The 22410-nt window shown below is 52.6% G+C and overlaps 1 protein-coding gene across 7 annotated transcripts in view; it reads left to right on the top strand.

Moving 5' to 3' along the window:
* The first annotated feature begins 734 nt into the window (after positions 1 to 734).
* The window catches only part of LOC116955686 (palmitoyltransferase ZDHHC20-B-like), a 36872-nt gene continuing 15196 nt past the window's right edge, over positions 735 to 22410 (top strand). For 2 of the 7 annotated variants that reach the window (XM_076053586.1, XM_076053589.1), the window contains exons 1-9: positions 735 to 1176; positions 2929 to 2955; positions 4042 to 4136; positions 12267 to 12387; positions 12851 to 12920; positions 14154 to 14186; positions 16736 to 16868; positions 18101 to 18233; positions 18715 to 18841. In XM_076053586.1, the coding sequence (XP_075909701.1) occupies positions 1059 to 1176; positions 2929 to 2955; positions 4042 to 4136; positions 12267 to 12387; positions 12851 to 12920; positions 14154 to 14186; positions 16736 to 16868; positions 18101 to 18233; positions 18715 to 18841 (857 nt within the window). In that variant the 5' untranslated portion in view covers positions 735 to 1058. Of the gene's footprint in view, positions 1177 to 2928; positions 2956 to 4041; positions 4137 to 12266; positions 12388 to 12850; positions 12921 to 14153; positions 14187 to 16735; positions 16869 to 18100; positions 18234 to 18714; positions 18842 to 20551; positions 20579 to 22410 lie in introns of all 7 variants that reach the window. The other 5 variants (XM_076053591.1, XM_076053592.1, XM_076053588.1 and 2 more) reach the window with 4 other exon arrangements.

Here is a 22410-nt window from a genome sequence, read left to right as displayed (position 1 = left end):
AGTCTACGCCTCTCTGTGTGAGTATATGGGTCTCTATGTGAGTCTATGGGTCTCTATGCTAGTCTATGGGTCTCTGTGATTCTACGGGACTCTGTGTGAGTCTATGGGACTCTGTGTGAGTCTATGGGTCTCTGTGTGAGTCTACGGGTCGCTATGCGAGTCTATGAGTCTATATGCGAGTCTACGGGTCTCTATGCGAGTCTATGGGTCTCTGTGTGAGTCTATGGGTCTCTATGTGAGTCTATGAGTCTCTATGTGAGTCTATGGGTCACTGTGAGTCTATGGGTTTCTGTGCGAGTCTCTGGGTCTCTGTGCGAGTCTATGAACACGTCAGTGCCATCATCTGAGACTTCAACGCACTAATCCGGTCTAAGCCAATCGCAAACGTCCTCCTAATGCGCTTTCCTACGGCTATTTACGGTAAAGCTCCACTCCCCACCCATTCACTCGCACAGTACCGCGATGTCCCTAGCAAACGCGCACTCACCCACCACTTACCGTGACATTAATGCACTAATCCGGTCTAAGCCAATCGCAAACGTCCTCCTTGTGCGCTTTCCTTCGGCTATTTACGGTAAAGCTCCACTCCCCACCCATTCACTCGCACAGTACCGCGATATCGCTTGCAAACGCGCACTCACCTCCACTTACCGTGACTTTAACGCACTAATCCGGTCTAAGCCAATCGCAAACGTCCACCTTGTGCGCTTTCTTTCTGCTATTTATGGTAAAGCGCCACTCCCCACCCATTCACTCGCGCGCAGTACCGCGATGTCCCGAGCAAACGCGCACTCTGAAACACCACCACCACCTACTACACAACCACCCAACACCACCATCAACAACAACTTCCTACAACCAAACTCACACGCGTGCCCGCCTTCCCCGTTTCCGCAGAGACCACCACCACCACCACCACACGGGTGAAGAGCCTGAACACGGGGGGAGGGGTTGTTGTTGTTGTTTTATTATTTAGACGAAGCTCAGAGAAGATCTCACGTGTGTGGGGAGAGGAGACGAGGCTGACGAGGCGGCCGGTGGTAGTTGTGGTGGTGGTGATGGCGCCCTACCCGGCCCTGCGATGCTGTGTGCGGGTGGTGAATTGGGTACCGGTCGTGTTCATCGTCCTGGTCGTCTGCTGGTCCTACTTTGCCTACGTGGTAGAGTTGTGCGTCTGTGAGTTTACTCCCCATACACTCCCCCCACACACACACGCAATCTCCAACGTTGCCCGAACGTCGTGGCAACGTTCGGGCAACCCTGTGCCAACGTTGAGAGAGAGAGAGCGGAATTACTCGAAATCGTCGGCGGTGTCGATAACATCGGCACGGCAATCGATGATGGCCATCGGTCAGCATCGTTAACATCGGCAGGGTTGTCATCGTGATCGGCTACATTAGTGTCGGCGGCTGTAGGATTATCAACATGACCACTACCATCATAGCTTTAATCATCACTAACATCAGCATTATAATCAATAGTCAGCTACATTAGCAGCTGTAAGATGATCAACATGACCACTACCATCATAGCTTTAATCAACACTAACATCAGTATTATAATCAATAGTCAGCTACATTAGCAGCTGTAAGATGATCAACATGACCACTACCACCATAACTTTCATCATCAGTAGCATCAGTATAATCAATAATCAGCTACATTAGCAGCTGTAGGATTATCAACATGACCACTACCATCATAGCTTTCATCATCACTAACATCAGCATTATAATCAATAGTCAGCTACATTAGCAGCTGTAAGATGATCAACATGACCACTACCATCATAGCTTTCATCATCACTAACATCAGTATTATCAGCAACACCAAACATCATCATCAATGCCACTCACGACTATTAACATCATCGCTACCATCATCACCATCACTACCAATCAGCATCACTACTACCATCACCACACGACTATCAATATCATCAATACCATTACCATCATCACTACCACCATTACCATAATCACTACCACCATTAACATCATCACTACCAACATCATAACCAATTGTCATTACCAACATCACCATCACTACCATCATCATTACCAATCATCACTACCATCAACATCATCACCATCACTCCCATCAACATCACAACCATCACTATTATCAACATCATCACCTTCACTCCCATCAACATCACAACCATCACCATTACCAACATCACAACCATCATCATTACCAACATCATCACCATCATTGCCAACCATCACCCCCATCAACATCACAACCATCACCATTACCAACATCATCACCTTCACTCCCATCAACATCACAACCATCACCATTACCAACATCACTACCATCATCATTACCAACATCATCACCATCATTGCCAATCATCACCCCCATCAACATCACTATCATCATCATCATTACCATCATCATCACCATCACTACCATCATCACCATCACCCCCATCATCACCATCACCCCCATCCACTTCCACATCACAATTGTACACGGATAGGCATTGTATCGGGTTGAATGGGGGGTTAGATTTCCTAGACGTCATAGGCAAAACAAGAGCCGATCTCGCGCTTTGATTGGTAGAGCGTCCGCTCTTAGCCAATCAGCGTGGGCTTTGCGCCTATCTGCTCTGTGGTTTCTAATTCGCGGCCTGGCCTAGATTTTTAAACGTGTTTAAGCCACTTATAAAATGTGAACATTTACGTGAATTAACTCTAAAGTTGTTTGGACCGAACTTAAAGGTGCTTGAGCTCTTTACGTGATGTTACCTAATGCTTCGTATGACTTAAAGCTTCAATTTCTCGAAGCTGCTACGGTCGGGACAGGAAGTCGGTATTACCCCGGATATATGGGATGTACTTTTGCCCGGCATAGTAACGTGGAATTTCCCGTTTGTTCATTGGACTCTAACCGACGTTGCATAATGTTCTGTTTTCCCCACAGTTACTGTGCAAAACGTCGGTGAAAAAGGTAAATATCACATTTAGATGAATATTTTTTTTATTTGAAACGCATAGAAATACCAAACAGTAGAACGTTGTCTCTTAAGATTCTTATTCTGTAAAGTATTATTTTAGTTGCATCACGTTGCCTTTGACCGCACATAACTTGCATTGCCCACTCGCGTGGCTATGCTGTGAGCGAGTGGTCATTGGTCAGCGATAACACTGCAACTCGCTTAGCACTGCAGTCACAACCTTGAGGTCGTAAGTTCCATTCCACCGTGTCCCGCCTCTGGTCCCAGCCACCCTCCCCACCCAGCCACCCACCCACACATCCACCCAGCCATCCACACACCCACCCACCCACCCACACACCCGCACACCCACCCACCCTCCCACCCACACACCCGCACACCCACCCACCCTCCCACCCACACACCCGCACACCCACCCACCCTCCCACCCACACACCCGCACACCCACCCACCCTCCCACCCGCACACCCACCCTCCCACCCACACACCCGCACACCCACCCACCCTCCCACCCACACACCCGCACACCCACCCACACACCCACCCTCCCTCCCACCCACCCTCCCACCCACACACCCACCCACCCTCCCTCCCACCCGCACACCCACCCACCCTCCCTCCCACCTGCACACCCACCCTCCCACCCGCACCCCCACCCACACACCACCCACCCTCCCACCCACACACCACCCACCCTCCCACCCGCACACCCACCCTCCCACCCACACACCCACCCTCCCACCCACACACCCACCCACCCTCCCTCCCACCCACACACCACCCACCCGCACACCCACCCTCCCTCCCACCCGCACACCCACCCTCCCACCCACACACCCACCCACCCTCCCTCCCACCCACACACCACCCACCCGCACACCCACCCTCCCTCCCACCCGCACACCCACCCGCACACCCTTCCACCCACCCAGCTTAGCTGATTGTTGTATTTGTTGATGATGCTGCTTGTTGTTGTTGTTGCTGATGACGCTGTTTTTTTGTTGATGATGATGCTGGTTGTTGCTGTTGTGCTGCTGATGACGCTGGTTGTTGTTGTTGTGTGTGTCGCCCTCACACAGTGGTCTACCTGTTACTCTTCCACGTGCTGTTTGCTGTCTTGGTGTGGTCCTACTGGAAGACGATATTCACAGAGCCACAGGGGCCGTCAGCAGAGGTGAGTGTCTAGTGTGTGTGTGTCTAGTGTGTGTGTGTCTAGTGTGTGTGAGTGTCTAGTGTGTGTGTCTAGTGTGTGTCTAGTGTGTGTGTGTCTAGTGTGTGTGTGTCTAGTGTGTGTGTGTGTCTAGTGTGTGTGTGTGTCTAGTGTGTGTCTAGTGTGTCTAGTGTGTGTGTGTGTCTAGTGTGTGTGTGTGTCTAGTGTGTGTGTGTGTCTAGTGTGTGTGTGTGTCTAGTGTGTGTGTGTGTCTAGTGTGTGTGTGTCTAGTGTGTTTGTGTCTAGTGTGTGTGTGTCTAGTGTGTGTGTGTCTAGTGTGTGTGTGTCTAGTGTGTGTGAGTGTCTAGTGTGTGTGTGTCTAGTGTGTGTGTGTCTAGTGTGTGTGTGTCTAGTGTGTGTGTGTCTAGTGTGTGTGTGTGTGTCTAGTGTGTGTGTGTCTAGTGTGTGTGTGTATGTGTCTAGTGTGTGTGTGTGTCTAGTGTGTGTGTCCAGTGTGTGTGTGTCTAGAGTGTGTGTGTCTAGTGTGTGTGTCTAGTGTGTGTGTCTAGTGTGTGTGTCTAGTGTGTGTGTGTTTAGTGTGTGTGTGTGTCTTGTGTGTGTGTCTAGTGTGTGTCTAGTGTGTGTGTGTGTGTGTAGTGTGTGTGTGTCTAGTGTGTGTGTGTCTAGTGTGTGTGTGTCTAGTGTGTGTGTGTCTAGTGTGTGTGTGTCTAGTGTGTGTGTCTAGTGTGTGTGTGTCTAGTGTGTGTGTGTCTAGTGTGTGTGTGTCTAGTGTGTGTGTGTCTAGTGTGTGTGTGTCTAGTGTGTGTGTCTAGTGTGTGTGTGTGTGTGTCTAGTGTGTGTGTGTGTCTAGTGTGTGTGTATGTCTAGTGTGTGTGTCTAGTGTGTGTGTCTAGTGTGTGTGTGTCTAGTGTGTGTGTGTCTAGTGTGTGTGTGTGTGTGTAGTGTGTGTGTCTAGTGTGTGTGTGTCTAGTGTGTGTGTGTCTAGTGTGTGTGTGTCTAGTGTGTGTGTGTGTCTAGTGTGTGTGTGTGTCTAGTGTGTGTGTGTGTCTAGTGTGTGTGTGTGTGTCTAGTGTGTGTGTGTCTAGTGTGTGTGTGTCTAGTGTGTGTGTGTGTGTGTCTAGTGTGTGTGTGTCTAGTGTGTGTGTGTCTAGTGTGTGTGTGTCTAGTGTGTGTGTGTCTAGTGTGTGTGTGTGTGTGTCTAGTGTGTGTGTGTCTAGTGTGTGTGTGTCTTGTGTGTGTGTCTAGTGTGTGTGTGTGTGTAGTGTGTGTGTCTAGTGTGTGTGAGTGTGTGTCTAGTGTGTGTGTGTCTAGTGTGTGTGAGTGTCTAGTGTGTGTGTGTCTAGTGTGTGTGTGTCTAGTGTGTGTGTGTCTAGTGTGTGTGTGTGTCTAGTGTGTGTGTGTGTCTAGTGTGTGTGTGTGTCTAGTGTGTGTCTAGTGTGTGTGTGTCTAGTGTGTGTGTGTCTAGTGTGTGTGTGTGTCTAGTGTGTGTGTGTGTGTCTAGTGTGTGTGTGTGTCTAGTGTGTGTGTGTGTCTAGTGTGTGTGTGTGTCTAGTGTGTGTGTGTGTCTAGTGTGTGTGTGTGTCTAGTGTGTGTGTGTGTCTAGTGTGTGTGTCTAGTGTGTGTGTTGTGTGTGTGTGTCTAGTGTGTGTGTGTCTAGTGTGTGTGTGTCTAGTGTGTGTGTGTCTAGTGTGTGTGTGTCTAGTGTGTGTGTCTAGTGTGTGTCTAGTGTGTGTGTGTCTAGTGTGTGTGTGTGTCTAGTGTGTGTGTGTGTCTAGTGGGTGTGAGTGTCTAGTGTGTGTGTGTGTCTAGTGTGTGTCTAGTGTGTCTAGTGTGTGTGTGTGTCTAGTGTGTGTGTGTGTCTAGTGTGTGTGTGTGTCTAGTGTGTGTGTGTGTCTAGTGTGTGTGTGTGTCTAGTGTGTGTGTGTCTAGTGTGTTTGTGTCTAGTGTGTGTGTGTCTAGTGTGTGTGTGTCTAGTGTGTGTGTGTCTAGTGTGTGTGAGTGTCTAGTGTGTGTGTGTCTAGTGTGTGTGTGTCTAGTGTGTGTGTGTCTAGTGTGTGTGTGTCTAGTGTGTGTGTGTGTGTCTAGTGTGTGTGTGTCTAGTGTGTGTGTGTATGTGTCTAGTGTGTGTGTGTGTCTAGTGTGTGTGTCCAGTGTGTGTGTGTCTAGAGTGTGTGTGTCTAGTGTGTGTGTCTAGTGTGTGTGTCTAGTGTGTGTGTCTAGTGTGTGTGTGTTTAGTGTGTGTGTGTGTCTTGTGTGTGTGTCTAGTGTGTGTCTAGTGTGTGTGTGTGTGTGTAGTGTGTGTGTGTCTAGTGTGTGTGTGTCTAGTGTGTGTGTGTCTAGTGTGTGTGTGTCTAGTGTGTGTGTGTCTAGTGTGTGTGTCTAGTGTGTGTGTGTCTAGTGTGTGTGTGTCTAGTGTGTGTGTGTCTAGTGTGTGTGTGTCTAGTGTGTGTGTGTCTAGTGTGTGTGTGTCTAGTGTGTGTGTCTAGTGTGTGTGTGTGTGTGTCTAGTGTGTGTGTGTGTCTAGTGTGTGTGTATGTCTAGTGTGTGTGTCTAGTGTGTGTGTCTAGTGTGTGTGTGTCTAGTGTGTGTGTGTCTAGTGTGTGTGTGTGTGTGTAGTGTGTGTGTCTAGTGTGTGTGTGTCTAGTGTGTGTGTGTCTAGTGTGTGTGTGTCTAGTGTGTGTGTGTGTCTAGTGTGTGTGTGTGTCTAGTGTGTGTGTGTGTCTAGTGTGTGTGTGTGTGTCTAGTGTGTGTGTGTCTAGTGTGTGTGTGTCTAGTGTGTGTGTGTGTGTGTCTAGTGTGTGTGTGTCTAGTGTGTGTGTGTCTAGTGTGTGTGTGTCTAGTGTGTGTGTGTCTAGTGTGTGTGTGTGTGTGTCTAGTGTGTGTGTGTCTAGTGTGTGTGTGTCTTGTGTGTGTGTCTAGTGTGTGTGTGTGTGTAGTGTGTGTGTCTAGTGTGTGTGAGTGTGTGTCTAGTGTGTGTGTGTCTAGTGTGTGTGAGTGTCTAGTGTGTGTGTGTCTAGTGTGTGTGTGTCTAGTGTGTGTGTGTCTAGTGTGTGTGTGTGTCTAGTGTGTGTGTGTGTCTAGTGTGTGTGTGTGTCTAGTGTGTGTCTAGTGTGTGTGTGTCTAGTGTGTGTGTGTCTAGTGTGTGTGTGTGTCTAGTGTGTGTGTGTGTGTCTAGTGTGTGTGTGTGTCTAGTGTGTGTGTGTGTCTAGTGTGTGTGTGTGTCTAGTGTGTGTGTGTGTCTAGTGTGTGTGTGTGTCTAGTGTGTGTGTGTGTCTAGTGTGTGTGTCTAGTGTGTGTGTTGTGTGTGTGTGTCTAGTGTGTGTGTGTCTAGTGTGTGTGTGTCTAGTGTGTGTGTGTCTAGTGTGTGTGTGTCTAGTGTGTGTGTCTAGTGTGTGTCTAGTGTGTGTGTGTCTAGTGTGTGTGTGTGTCTAGTGTGTGTGTGTGTCTAGTGGGTGTGAGTGTCTAGTGTGTGTGAGTGTCTAGTGTGTGTGTGTCTAGTGTGTGTGTGTGTGTGTCTAGTGTGTGTGTGTCTAGTGTGTGTGTGTCTTGTGTGTGTGTCTAGTGTGTGTGTGTAGTGTGTGTGTCTAGTGTGTGTGAGTGTGTGTCTAGTGTGTGTGTGTCTAGTGTGTGTGAGTGTCTAGTGTGTGTGTGTATAGTGTGTGTGTGTCTAGTGTGTGTGTGTCTAGTGTGTGTGTGTGTCTAGTGTGTGTGTGTGTCTAGTGTGTGTCTAGTGTGTGTGTGTCTAGTGTGTGTGTCTAGTGTGTGTGTCTAGTGTGTGTGTGTTTAGTGTGTGTGTGTGTCTTGTGTGTGTGTCTAGTGTGTGTGAGTGTCTAGTGTGTGTGTGTAGTGTGTGTGTGTCTAGTGTGTGTGTGTCTAGTGTGTGTGTGTCTAGTGTGTGTGTGTCTAGTGTGTGTGTGTCTAGTGTGTGTCTAGTGTGTGTGTCTAGTGTGTGTGTGTCTAGTGTGTGTGTGTCTAGTGTGTGTGTGTCTAGTGTGTGTGTGTCTAGTGTGTGTCTAGTGTGTGTGTCTAGTGTGTGTGTGTCTAGTGTGTGTGTGTCTAGTGTGTGTGTCTAGTGTGTGTGTGTGTGTCTAGTGTGTGTGTGTGTCTAGTGTGTGTGTGTGTCTAGTGTGTGTGTCTAGTGTGTGTGTCTAGTGTGTGTGTGTCTAGTGTGTGTGTGTCTAGTGTGTGTGTGTGTGTAGTGTGTGTGTCTAGTGTGTGTGTGTCTAGTGTGTGTGGGTCTAGTGTGTGTGTGTCTAGTGTGTGTGTGTGTCTAGTGTGTGTGTGTGTCTAGTGTGTGTGTGTGTCTAGTGGGTGTGTGTGTGTCTAGTGTGTGTGTGTCTAGTGTGTGTGTGTCTAGTGTGTGTGTGTCTAGTGTGTGTGTGTCTAGTGTGTGTGTGTGTGTGTCTAGTGTGTGTGTGTCTAGTGTGTGTGTGTCTTGTGTGTGTGTCTAGTGTGTGTGTGTGTGTAGTGTGTGTGAGTGTGTGTCTAGTGTGTGTGTGTCTAGTGTGTGTGAGTGTCTAGTGTGTGTGTGTATAGTGTGTGTGTGTCTAGTGTGTGTGTGTCTAGTGTGTGTGTGTGTCTAGTGTGTGTGTGTGTCTAGTGTGTGTGTGTGTCTAGTGTGTGTCTAGTGTGTGTCTAGTGTGTGTGTGTCTAGTGTGTGTGTGTGTCTAGTGTGTGTGTGTGTGTCTAGTGTGTGTGTGTGTCTAGTGTGTGTGTGTGTCTAGTGTGTGTGTGTGTCTAGTGTGTGTGTGTGTCTAGTGTGTGTGTGTGTCTAGTGTGTGTGTGTGTCTAGTGTGTGTGTGTGTCTAGTGTGTGTGTCTAGTGTGTGTGTTGTGTGTGTGTGTCTAGTGTGTGTGTGTCTAGTGTGTGTGTGTCTAGTGTGTGTGTGTCTAGTGTGTGTGTGTCTAGTGTGTGTCTAGTGTGTGTGTGTCTAGTGTGTGTGTGTGTCTAGTGTGTGTGTGTGTCTAGTGGGTGTGAGTGTCTAGTGTGTGTGAGTGTCTAGTGTGTGTGTGTCTAGTGTGTGTGTGTGTGTGTCTAGTGTGTGTGTGTCTAGTGTGTGTGTGTCTTGTGTGTGTGTCTAGTGTGTGTGTGTGTGTAGTGTGTGTGTCTAGTGTGTGTGAGTGTGTGTCTAGTGTGTGTGTGTCTAGTGTGTGTGAGTGTCTAGTGTGTGTGTGTATAGTGTGTGTGTGTCTAGTGTGTGTGTGTCTAGTGTGTGTGTGTGTCTAGTGTGTGTGTGTGTCTAGTGTGTGTCTAGTGTGTGTGTGTCTAGTGTGTGTGTGTCTAGTGTGTGTGTGTGTCTAGTGTGTGTGTGTGTCTAGTGTGTGTGTGTGTCTAGTGTGTGTGTGTGTCTAGTGTGTGTGTGTGTCTAGTGTGTGTGTGTGTCTAGTGTGTGTGTGTGTCTAGTGTGTGTGTGTGTCTAGTGTGTGTGTGTGTCTAGTGTGTGTGTTGTGTGTGTGTGTCTAGTGTGTGTGTGTCTAGTGTGTGTGTGTCTAGTGTGTGTGTGTCTAGTGTGTGTGTCTAGTGTGTGTGTCTAGTGTGTGTCTAGTGTGTGTGTGTCTAGTGTGTGTGTGTGTCTAGTGTGTGTGTGTGTCTAGTGGGTGTGAGTGTCTAGTGTGTGTGTGTCTAGTGTGTGTGTGTGTAGTGTGTGTGTGTCTAGTGTGTGTGTGTGTGTGTCTAGTGTGTGTCTAGTGTGTGTGTGTCTAGTGTGTGTGTGTCTAGTGTGTGTGTCTAGTGTGTGTCTAGTGTGTGTGTCTAGTGTGTGTGTCTAGTGTGTGTGTGTGAGAGTGTGTGTGTGTCTAGTGTGTGTGTGTCTAGTGTGTGTGTGTCTAGTGTGTGAGTGTCTAGTGTGTGTGTGTCTAGTGTGTGTGTGTCTAGTGTGTGTGTGTCTAGTGTGTGTGTGTCTAGTGTGTGTGTGTCTAGTGTGTGTGTGTGTCTAGTGTGTGTGTGAGTGTCTACTGTGTGTGTCTAGTGTGTGTGTGTGTGTCTAGAGTGTGTGTGGTGTTTGTCTGTGTGTGTGTGAGAGTGTCTAGTGTGTGTGTGAGAGTGTGTGTGGTGTTTGTCTGTGTGTGTGTGAGAGCGATAGTGTAGCGGTTAGCGCGCTGCGCTATGAACCTGGCGACCCGGGATCGATTCCCGCTTATGGCCAACACCAGTGACGATTATCTGAACCGGTCCCGGGCCTCCCCTAGGTCGACTCAGCCTCAAATGAGTACCTGGTGCGGTGTGTAAACATTGCCACTGGGGAGACAAAGGCGGTCGGGCGTGGTGCTGGCCACCCACCCCCTCGTGTACTGTTCCAGCCTTCATAGGTGCTCGCTAACAGCACTTGCCCCTACGGTCTGTTAAGGCTACACGGGGGATCTTTGTCTTTTGTGGTGTTTATCTGTGTGTGTGTGAGAGTGTGTGTGTCTCTTGTGTGTCTATTGTGTGTCTAGTGTGTGTGTGAGTGTCTGTGTGTGTGTCTAGTGTGTGTGTGAGTGTCTGTGTGTGTGTCTAGTGTGTGTGTGAGTGTCTTTGTGTGTGTCTAGAGTGTGTGTGGTGTCTGTGTGTGGGGAACGGCAGTGCAGCGGTTTGCGCTCCGCGCTCCGAACCCGGCCACCCATCACGGTGCCGATGATTTTTTTTAAACCAGTCCTGGGCCTCCCCTAGGTCGACTCAGCCTCAACTGAGTACCTGCTGCAATAGTGTGTAAACATCGCCACTGGGGAGACAAAGGTGGCCGGGCGGGCGTGAGCACCGCTGTGCCATCGTCGCCGCCACCACCTCCTAGCCATGCTAATTAGCGCCTCGTTAATAATTAACGAGCCATGCCAGGTGGCTCATTAATTGGTAATTTACAAATCCATACCCCCCCCTCCCCAACTCGGAGCGTTCGATTCACCAGCTCATGGCCACCAAACATCTCTCAGGATGGTCCGCATGGGTTCCTGCGCCTCCTCCCTCGGCCCAGCGAGACGAGCGTGATCTCGGCACGATTGTCATCATTGTGATGACGGCCTGGGCGGACTTGTCTTGAGATGGTGTCTTCATTTGTGGAGCCACGTGCTCACACTCGGACAGGCGGAGACCCCCACCGCAACAGCCCCGAGTCTCCCGCGCATCTCCCTTATATACGGTCCGAGGCCACGCCCCCAATCCCAAACCTTCTCGCTGGTTCGAGACCGCTCGCTCCGCCGGCAGACTCCACCGTCCTCTTGCCCTGTCATTAGCTCCCGTGGCCACCAGTCCCTTCGCACTGCAGGCTGACTCCCCTGTCATTACCTCCCATGGCCACCAGTCCACTCACACTGCAGGCTGACTCCCCTGTCATTACCTCCCATGGCCACTAGTCCCTTCACACTGCAGGCTGACTCCCCTGTCATTACCTCCCGTGGCCACCAGTCCACTCCCACTGCAGGCTGACTCCCCTGTCATTACCTCCCATGGCCACCAGTCCACTCACACTGCAGGCTGACTCCCCTGTCATTACCTCCCGTGGCCACCAGTCCATTCGCACTGCAGGCTGACTCCCCTGTCATTACCTCCCATGGCCACCAGTCCACTCGCACTGCAGGCTGACTCCCCTGTCATTACCTCCCGTGGCCACCAGTCCACTCGCACTGCAGGCTGACTCCCCTGTCATTACCTCCCATAGCCACTAGTCCACTCGTACTGCAGGCTGACTCCCCTGTCATTACCCCCCGTGGCCACCAGTCCACTCGCACTGCAGGCTGACTCCCCTGTCATTACCTCCCGTGGCCACCAGTCCACTCGCACTGCAGGCTGACTCCCCTGTCATTACCTCCCGTGGCCACTAGTCCACTCGCACTGCAGGCTGACTCCCCTGTCATTACCCCCCGTGGCCACCAGTCCACTCGCACTGCAGGCTGACTCCCCTGTCATTACCTCCCGTGGCCACCAGTCCACTCGTACTGCAGGCTGACTCTACTGTCACTACACAATTATAATTCACACGAAGCCGGATTTAGTTTTATGTTGTTATAAGAGATGTAAACTGGAAGGGTAGCACTGCACTTGCCCCAAACAGCTTGTGTGGGCTACACGCAGGGCGGATCTTTACCTTTGCCTCCTTCCCCCCGTGCCCCCCCCCTCGTGTCCCCCCCCTCGTGCCCCCCCCCCTCCCGTGCCCCCCAGTTCTCGTTGCCGTACACGGAGCGCGAGCTGCTGGAGAGGGAGGGCCGGGAGGACGGGCGCCACGAGATCCTCCAACGGGCGGCCGCGTCGCTACCCCTGCACACGCGGACGCTGGCAGGGGGTGATGACTACACACACGGGCACGCACGCACAAAGACAAAGATCCCCCGTGTAGCCTTAACAGACTGCAGGGGCAAGTGCTGTTAGCGAGCACCCTGTGAAGGCCGGAACGGCACACGAGGGGGTGGGTGGCCAGCACCACGTCCGGCCCACGCTCCTCACCCACGCTCCTCACCCACGCTCCTCACCCACGCTCCTCACCCACGCTCCTCACCCACGCTCCTCACCCACGCTCCTCACCCACACTCCTCACCCACGCCCACGCTCCTCACCCACGCTCCTCACCCACGCTCCTCACCCACGCTCCTCACCCACGCTCCTCACCCACGCTCCTCACCCACGCTCCTCACCCACGCTCCTCACCCACACTCCTCACCCACGCCCACGCTCCTCACCCACGCTCCTCACCCACGCTCCTCACCCACGCTCCTCACCCACCCCCCCCCCCCCCCCTCTCTCTGCAGCCATCCGCTACTGTGAGAAGTGCAACCTCATCAAGCCGGACCGCTGCCACCACTGCTCCACTTGCGAAGCGTGAGTACCCCTCCCACCACCCCTCCCACCACCCCTCCTGTCACCCCTTTCATCACCCATCACCCCTCCCATCACCCCTCCCATCACCCATCACCCCTCACCCCTCCCATCACCCCTCCCATCACCCCTCCCACCACCCCTCCCATCACCCCTCCCATCACCCCTCCCATCACCCCTCCCATCACCCCTCCCATCACCCCTCCCACCACCCCTCCCATCACCCCTCCCATCACCCCTCCCATCACCCCTCCCATCACCCCTCCCATCACCCATCACCCCTCCCATCACCCCTCCCATCACCCATCACCCCTCACCCCTCCCATCACCCCTCCCATCACCCCTCCCACCACCCCTCCCATCACCCCTCCCATCACCCCTCCCATCACCCCTCCCATCACCCCTCCCACCACCCCTCCCATCACCCCTCCCATCACCCCTCCCATCACCCCTCCCATCACCCCTCCCATCACCCATCACCCCTCCCATCACCCCTCCCATCACCCCTCCCACCACCCCTCCCATCACCCCTCCCACCACCCATCACCCCTCCCACCACCCCTCCTGTCACCCCTCCCATCACCCATCACCCCTCCCATCACCCCTCCCATCACCCCTCCTGTCACCGATCACCCCTCCCATCACCCCTCCCATCACCCCTCCCATCACCCCTCCCATCACCCATCACCCCTCCCATCACCCCTCCCATCACCCCTCCCATCACCCCTCCCATCACCCATCACCCCTCCCATCACCCCTCCCATCACCCCTCCCATCACCCCTCCCATCACCCATCACCCCTCCCACCACCCCTCCCATCACCCCTCCCATCACCCCTCCCATCACCCCTCCCATCACCCCTCCCATCACCCCTCCCTGTCACCCCTCCCATCACCCCTCCCATCACCCCTCCCATCACCCATCACCCCTCCCATCACCCCTCCCATCACCCCTCCCATCACCCCTCCCATCACCCATCACCCCTCCCATCACCCCTCCCATCACCCCTCCCATCACCCCTCCCATCACCCATCACCCCTCCCATCACCCCTCCTGTCACCCATCACCCCTCCCATCACCCCTCCCATCACCCATCACCCCTCCCATCACCCATCACCCCTCCCTGTCTCCCCCCCCCCCCGTCTCCCATCACCCCCCCCCCCCTGTCTCCCATCACCACCCTTCCTGTCTCCAATGTCTCACTCCCTGTGTCTGTGTCTCCCTGTCTCCCTCCAGGTGTATCTTGAAGATGGACCATCATTGCCCATGGTACACACACAGACACGAACACACACACACAGACAAAGACAAAGATCCCCCGTGTAGCCTGTAACAGGCTGTAGGGGCAAGTGCTGTTAGCGAGCAGCACCTGTGAAGGCCGGCACGGCACACGAGGGGGTGGGTGGCCAGCACCACGCCCGGCCGCCTTTGTCTCCCCAGTTTACTACACACCGCACCAGGTACTCATTTGAGGCTGAGTCGACCTAGGGGAGGCTCAGGACCGGTTCAGATGATCGTCACTGGTGTTGGCCGTGAGCGGAAATCGAACCCGGGTCGCCAGGTTCATAGCGCAGCGTAGCGCTAACCAACCTGAACACTCATCACTTTGTCATTAACCAACCTGAACACTCATCACTTTGTCATTAACCAACCTGAACACTCATCACCCTGTCACTAACCAACCTGAACACTCATCACCTGACATTAACCAACCTGAACACTCATCACTTTGTCATTAACAAACCTGAACACTCATCACCTCGTCACTAACCAACCTGAACACTCATCACCCTGTCATTAACCAACCTGAACACTCATCACCCTGTCACTAACCAACCTGAACACTCATCACCCTGTCACTAACCAACCTGAACACTCATCACCCTGTCATTAACCAACCTGAACACTCATCGCTCTGTCACTAAATAACCTGAACACTCATCACCTCGTCATTAACCAACCTGAACACTCATCACCCTGTCACTAAATAACCTGAACACTCATCACCTTGTCATTAACCAACCTGAACACTCATCACCTGTCATTAACCATCCTGAACACTCATCATCCTGTCACTAACCAACCTGAACACTCATCACCCTGTCATTAACCAACCTGAACACTCATCACCCTGTCATTAACCAACCTGAACACTCATCACCCTGTCATTAACCAACCTGAACACTCATCACCCTGTCACTAAATAACCTGAACACTCATCACCTTGTCATTAACCAACCTGAACACTCATCACCTGTCATTAACCATCCTGAACACTCATCATCCTGTCACTAACCAACCTGAACACTCATCACCCTGTCATTAACCAACCTGAACACTCATCACCCTGTCATTAAACAAACTGAACACTCATCACCCTGTCATTAACCAACCTGAACACTCATCATCCTGTCACTAACCAACCTGAACACTCATCACCCTGTCATTAACCAACCTGAACACTCATCACCCTGTCATTAACCAACCTGAACACTCATCACCCTGTCACTAACCAACCTGAACACTCATCACCCTGTCATTAACCAACCTGAACACTCATCATCCTGTCACTAACCAACCTGAACACTCATCACCTTGTCATTAACAACCTGAACACTCATCACCCTGTCACTAACCAACCTGAACACTCATCACCCTGTCATTAACCAACCTGAACACTGATCACGCTGTCATTAACCAACCTGAACACTCATCACGCTGTCATTAACCAACCTGAACACTCATCACCTCGTAAATAACCAACCTGAACACTCATCACTTCGTCATTAACCAACTTGAACACTCATCACCCTGTCACTAACAAACCTGAACACTCATCACCCTGTCATTAACAACTGAACAATTATCACCTTGTCATTAACCAACCTCAACACTCATCACCCTGTCACTAACCAACCTGAACACTCATCGCCCTGTCATTAACAACCTGAACACTCATAACCTTGTCATTAACCAACCTGAACACTCATCACCCTGTCACTAACCAACCTGAACACTCATCACCCTGTCACTAACCAACCTGAACACTCATAACCTTGTCATTAACCAACCTGAACACTCATCACCCTGTCACTAACCAACCTGAACACTCATCACCCTGTCACTAACCAACCTGAACACTCATCACCCTGTCACTAACCAACCTGAACACTCATCACCCTGTCACTAATCAACCTGAACACTCATCACCCTGTCACTAACCAACCTGAACACTCATCACCCTGTCACTAACCAACCTGAACACTCATCACCTCGTCGGTAACCAACCTGAACACTCATCACCCTGTCACTAACCAACCTGAACACTCATCACCCTGTCACTAACCAACCTGAACACTCATCACCCTGTCACTAACCAACCTGAACACTCATCACTTTGTCATTAACCAACCTGAACACTCATCACCCTGTCACTAACCAACCTGAACACTCATCACCCTGTCACTAACCAACCTGAACACTCATCACCTCGTCGTTAACCAACCTGAACACTCATCACCCTGTAACTAACCAACCTGAACACTCATCACCCTGTCACTAACCAACCTGAACACTCATCACACACTTCCTGAACACTCATCACCCTGTCACTAACCAACCTGAACACTCATCACCTCGTCGTTAACCAACCTGAACACTCATCACCCTGTCACTAACCAACCTGAACACTCATCACACACTTCCTGAACACGGCCACTCCCTGAGAGAGAGAAACCCTTGAACCCATGATCTTCAGTACCATCTTTGGCGTGAGCCTGAACCAACCTACTTGTCCTCCGTCCCCCCGCCCCCTCTAGGGTGAACAACTGCGTGGGGTTTGCCAACTACAAGTTCTTTGTGCTCTTCCTGGCCTACTCGCTCCTCTACTGCGTGTACGTGTCCGCCACTGTGCTGCAGTACTTTCTCATGTTCTGGAGGGTGAGTACGCGGGTGAGTACACGCACGCGTGCGTGTGTGTGTGTGCGTGTGTGTGCGTGTGTGTGTGTGTGTGCGTGTGTGTGCGTGTGTGTGTGTGCGTGTGCGTGTGTGCGTGTGTGTGTGTGTGCGTGTGTGTGCGTGTGTGTGTGCGCGTGTGTGTGTGTGTGCGCGTGTGCGTGTGTGTGCGTGCGTGTGTATGTGTGTGTGCGTCTGTACGTGTGTGTGTGTGCGTGTGTGTGCGTGCGTGTGTGTGTGTGTGTGTGCGTGCGTGTGTGTGTGTGCATGTGTGTGCGTGCGTGTGCGTGTGTGTGTGTGCGTGAGGATGGGGAGCGGTGGCGCAACGGTTAGCGCTACGCTGCGCTACAAACCCGGCCACCCGGGTTCGATTCCCACTCACGGCCAACACCGGTGACGATTATCTGAACCGGTCCTGGGCCTCCCCTAGGTCGACTCAGCCTCGAATGAGTACCTGGTGCGGTGTGTAGTAAACATCGCCACTGGGGAGACAAAGGCGGTCGGGCATGGTGCTGGCCTTCATAGGTACTCGCTAACAGCACTTGCCCCTACAGTCTGTTACAGGCTACACGGGGGATCTTTGTCTTTTATCTTTGTGTGAGGATGTGGAGCTGAGTGGGCTTGCCGATGACCGGTACCAGTGGTGTCAAGATCGGCCTCTGTGGAGGAGGCTCGTGAAGGACGCCGCTACTGGGTGGTGCCAGGCTAGGTGCACCTTGAGGAGACTACTGGGCAGTGCCAGGCTAGGTGCACATTGAGGAGGCTACTGGGCAGTGCCAGGCTAGGTGCACCTTGAGATTACTGGTCAGGTGAAGGCAGTCGCCCTCCAGCAGAAACGGAGGGCGGAGGAGCGACGCTCACAACAACGAGCGGAGCGCCGGGTGGCTAAAGCACATCGAGTTGGCACAGTAGGGGGCACGGGTGGTGCATCAGCCAGTCGTCTCAGTCAGTCGACCCGTGGCACCTGCCGGGTCTGCCCCGTGACCTCCTGCCGGTGGGCGTTCGAGAGAGAGAGAGAAACAAGCGGACTCCCAAATATACAGCAGTCGTTAGGGTCGAGATCGAACCCAAGAGCTCTCCTGTAGGCCAGGCGAGGTAGTTAACATCGGGATCGAACCCACGACCTCCTGGTACACCAGGCGAGGTAGTTCACGTCTCCTATCCGCAGCGGCGCCCTTGCCCCAGCGTCCTGTGTGAGGCTTCACGGGGGACCTTTGCCTGTGCTACAGAGCGCCCTGCCCGACGACCAGGCAAAGTTCCACGTCCTCTTCCTCTTCTTCGCCGGCGTCATCTTCGGGGTGAGCGTCGTGTCGCTCTTTGGGTACCACTGCTGGCTCGTGTGCAAGAACCGCTCCACCCTGGGTACCCGCTCACCTGTCCACTCGCCCGCTCACCCGCTCACCCGCTCACCCACCCACTCGCCCACCCGCTCACCCGCTCACTCGCTCACCCGCTCACCTGCCCGCTCACACGCTCGCCCACTCGCTCGCCCGCCCACTCGCTGGCTCACTCGCTCACCCGCCCGCTCACTCGCTCATCCGCTCACTCTCTCGTCCGCCCGCTCATCCGCTCACCGCCCGCTCACCCGCTCACCCGCTCACCTGCTCGCTCGTTCAACCACTCGTTTAATCAATCGCTCGCTCGGTCGCTCACTCGTTTAATCGATCGCTCGCTCGGTCGATCGCTCATTTAATCAATCGCTCGGTCGATCGCTCATTTACTCGCCCGTCAATTCACCCACTCGATCGCTCGCCCGCCCGCCCGCTCGCCCGTCCGCTCACCCGCACGCCCCCGTGTCGCCCCCGTGTCGCCCCCGTGTCGCCCCGCGCTGTGGTGTTCCAAGAGGCGTTCCGGGCACCCATCTTCAGGCACGGCCCCGACAAGAACGGATTCAACCTCGGGGTGCGCAAGAACGTTGAGCAGGTGTTTGGGGACCAGGCCAGGTACTGGATCCTGCCTGTACCTAGCAGGTGAGACCTCGCTCACACTCACTACCACTCACTAACTCACACTAACACTCACTCACACTAACACTCACACATGAGAGCAGGTGTTTGGGGACCAGGCCAGGTACTGGATCCTGCCTGTACCCAGCAGGTGGGACCTCGCTCACACTCACTAACACTCACTAACTCACACTAACACTCACACTCACTAACACTCACTCACACTCACACTAACTCACACTAACACTCACACATGAGAGCAGGTGTTTGGGGACCAGGCCAGGTACTGGATCCTGCCTGTACCTAGCAGGTGGGACCTCGCTCACACTCACTACCACTCACTAACTCACACTAACACTCACTCACACTAACACTCACACATGAGAGCAGGTGTTTGGGGACCAGGCCAGGTACTGGATCCTGCCTGTACCCAGCAGGTGGGACCTCGCTCACACTCACTAACACTCACTAACTCACACTAACACTCACACTCACTAACACTCACTCACACTAACTCACACTAACACTCACACATGAGAGCAGGTGTTTGGGGACCAGGCCAGGTACTGGATCCTGCCTGTACCTAGCAGGTGGGACCTCGCTCACACTCACTAACACTCACTAACTCACACTAACACTCACACTCACTAACACTAACACTCACTCACACTCACTCACTCACACTAACACTCACACATGAGAGCAGGTGTTTGGGGACCAGGCCAGGTACTGGATCCTGCCTGTACCCAGCAGGTGGGACCTCGCTCACACTCACTAACACTCACTAACTCACACTAACACTCACACTCACTAACACTCACTCACACTAACACTCACACTAACTCACACTAACACTCACACATGAGAGCAGGTGTTTGGGGACCAGGCCAGGTACTGGATCCTGCCTGTACCTAGCAGGTGGGACCTCGCTCACACTCACTACCACTCACTCACACTAACACTCACACTCGCTAACACTCACTCACACTCACTAACACTCACTAACACTAACACATGAGAGCAGGTGTTTGGGGACCAGGCCAGGTACTGGATCCTGCCCGTACCCAGCAGGTGGGACCTCGCTATCACTCGCTACCACTCACTCACTCACTCACACTAACACTCACACTCACTCACACTAACACTCACTAACTCACACTAACACTCACACTAACACTAACACTCACTAACTCACACTAACACTCACTAACTCACACTCACTCACTAACTCACACTAACACTCACACATGAGAGCAGGTGTTTGGGGACCAGGCCAGGTACTGGATCCTGCCCCTAGCCAGCAGGTGGGACCTCGCTCACACTCAATAACACTCACTAACTCACACTAACACTAACACTCACTCACACTAACACTCACACATGAGAGCAGGTGTTTGGGGACCAGGCCAGGTACTGGATCCTGCCCGTACCCAGCAGGTGGGACCTCGCTCACACTCACTCACACTCACTCACACTCACTCACTCGCTCACTAACTCACACTAACACTTACACTAACACATGAGAGCAGGTGTTTGGGGACCAGGCCAGGTACTGGATCCTGCCCGTACCCAGCAGGTGGGACCTCGCTCACAATCACTACCACTCACTCACTCGCACTCACTACCACTCGCTCACTCGCACTCACACTCACTCACTCACACTCACTCACTAACTCACACTAACACTCACACTAACACTCACACATGAGAGCAGGTGTTTGGGGACCAGGCCAGGTACTGGATCCTGCCCGTACCCAGCAGGTGGGACCTCGCTATCACTCGCTACCACTCACTAACTCACACTAACACTCGCTCACACTCACTCACTCACTAACTCACACTAACACTCACACTAACACTCACACTAACACTCACACATGAGAGCAGGTGTTTGGGGACCAGGCCAGGTACTGGATCCTGCCCGTACCCAGCAGGTGGGACCTCGCTCACACTCACTAACACTCACTAACTCACACTAACACTCACACTCACTCACACTAACACTCACACATGAGAGCAGGTGTTTGGGGACCAGGCCAGGTACTGGATCCTGCCCCTACCCAGCAGGTGGGACCTCGCTCACACTAACACTAACACTCACTAACTCACACTAACACTCACACATGAGAGCAGGTGTTTGGGGACCAGGCCAGGTACTGGATCCTGCCTGTACCTAGCAGGTGGGACCTCGCTCACACTCACTAACACTCACTAACTCACACTAACACTCACTACCACTCACTAACTCACACTCACTAACTCACTCACTAACACTCACTCGCACTCACACTCACTCACACTAACACTCACTGACAATTACTCACTCACTCTCACTCACTCACTCGCACTCACACTCACACTCACTCACTCACACTCGCTCACTCGCACTCGCTCACACTCACTCACACTCACTAACACTCACTCACACTAACTCACACTAACACTCACACATGAGAGCAGGTGTTTGGGGACCAGGCCAGGTACTGGATCCTGCCTGTACCTAGCAGGTGGGACCTCGCTCACACTCACTACCACTCACTAACTCACACTAACACTCACTCACACTAACACTCACACATGAGAGCAGGTGTTTGGGGACCAGGCCAGGTACTGGATCCTGCCTGTACCCAGCAGGTGGGACCTCGCTCACACTCACTAACACTCACTAACTCACACTAACACTCACACTCACTAACACTCACTCACACTAACTCACACTAACACTCACACATGAGAGCAGGTGTTTGGGGACCAGGCCAGGTACTGGATCCTGCCTGTACCTAGCAGGTGGGACCTCGCTCACACTCACTAACACTCACTAACTCACACTAACACTCACACTCACTAACACTAACACTCACTCACACTCACTCACTCACACTAACACTCACACATGAGAGCAGGTGTTTGGGGACCAGGCCAGGTACTGGATCCTGCCTGTACCCAGCAGGTGGGACCTCGCTCACACTCACTAACACTCACTAACTCACACTAACACTCACACTCACTAACACTCACTCACACTAACACTCACACTAACTCACACTAACACTCACACATGAGAGCAGGTGTTTGGGGACCAGGCCAGGTACTGGATCCTGCCTGTACCTAGCAGGTGGGACCTCGCTCACACTCACTACCACTCACTCACACTAACACTCACACTCGCTAACACTCACTCACACTCACTAACACTCACTAACACTAACACATGAGAGCAGGTGTTTGGGGACCAGGCCAGGTACTGGATCCTGCCCGTACCCAGCAGGTGGGACCTCGCTATCACTCGCTACCACTCACTCACTCACTCACACTAACACTCACACTCACTCACACTAACACTCACTAACTCACACTAACACTCACACTAACACTAACACTCACTAACTCACACTAACACTCACTAACTCACACTCACTCACTAACTCACACTAACACTCACACATGAGAGCAGGTGTTTGGGGACCAGGCCAGGTACTGGATCCTGCCCCTACCCAGCAGGTGGGACCTCGCTCACACTCACTAACACTCACTAACTCACACTAACACTAACACTCACTCACACTAACACTCACACATGAGAGCAGGTGTTT

Source organism: Petromyzon marinus, chromosome 61 (assembly GCF_048934315.1).
Source record: "Petromyzon marinus isolate PM22_M1 ecotype Great Lakes invasive population chromosome 61, UKy_Petmar_22M1.pri1.0, whole genome shotgun sequence".
NCBI lineage: Eukaryota > Metazoa > Chordata > Hyperoartia > Petromyzontiformes > Petromyzontidae > Petromyzon > Petromyzon marinus.
This window is presented reverse-complemented; position numbering and strand designations above follow the sequence as displayed.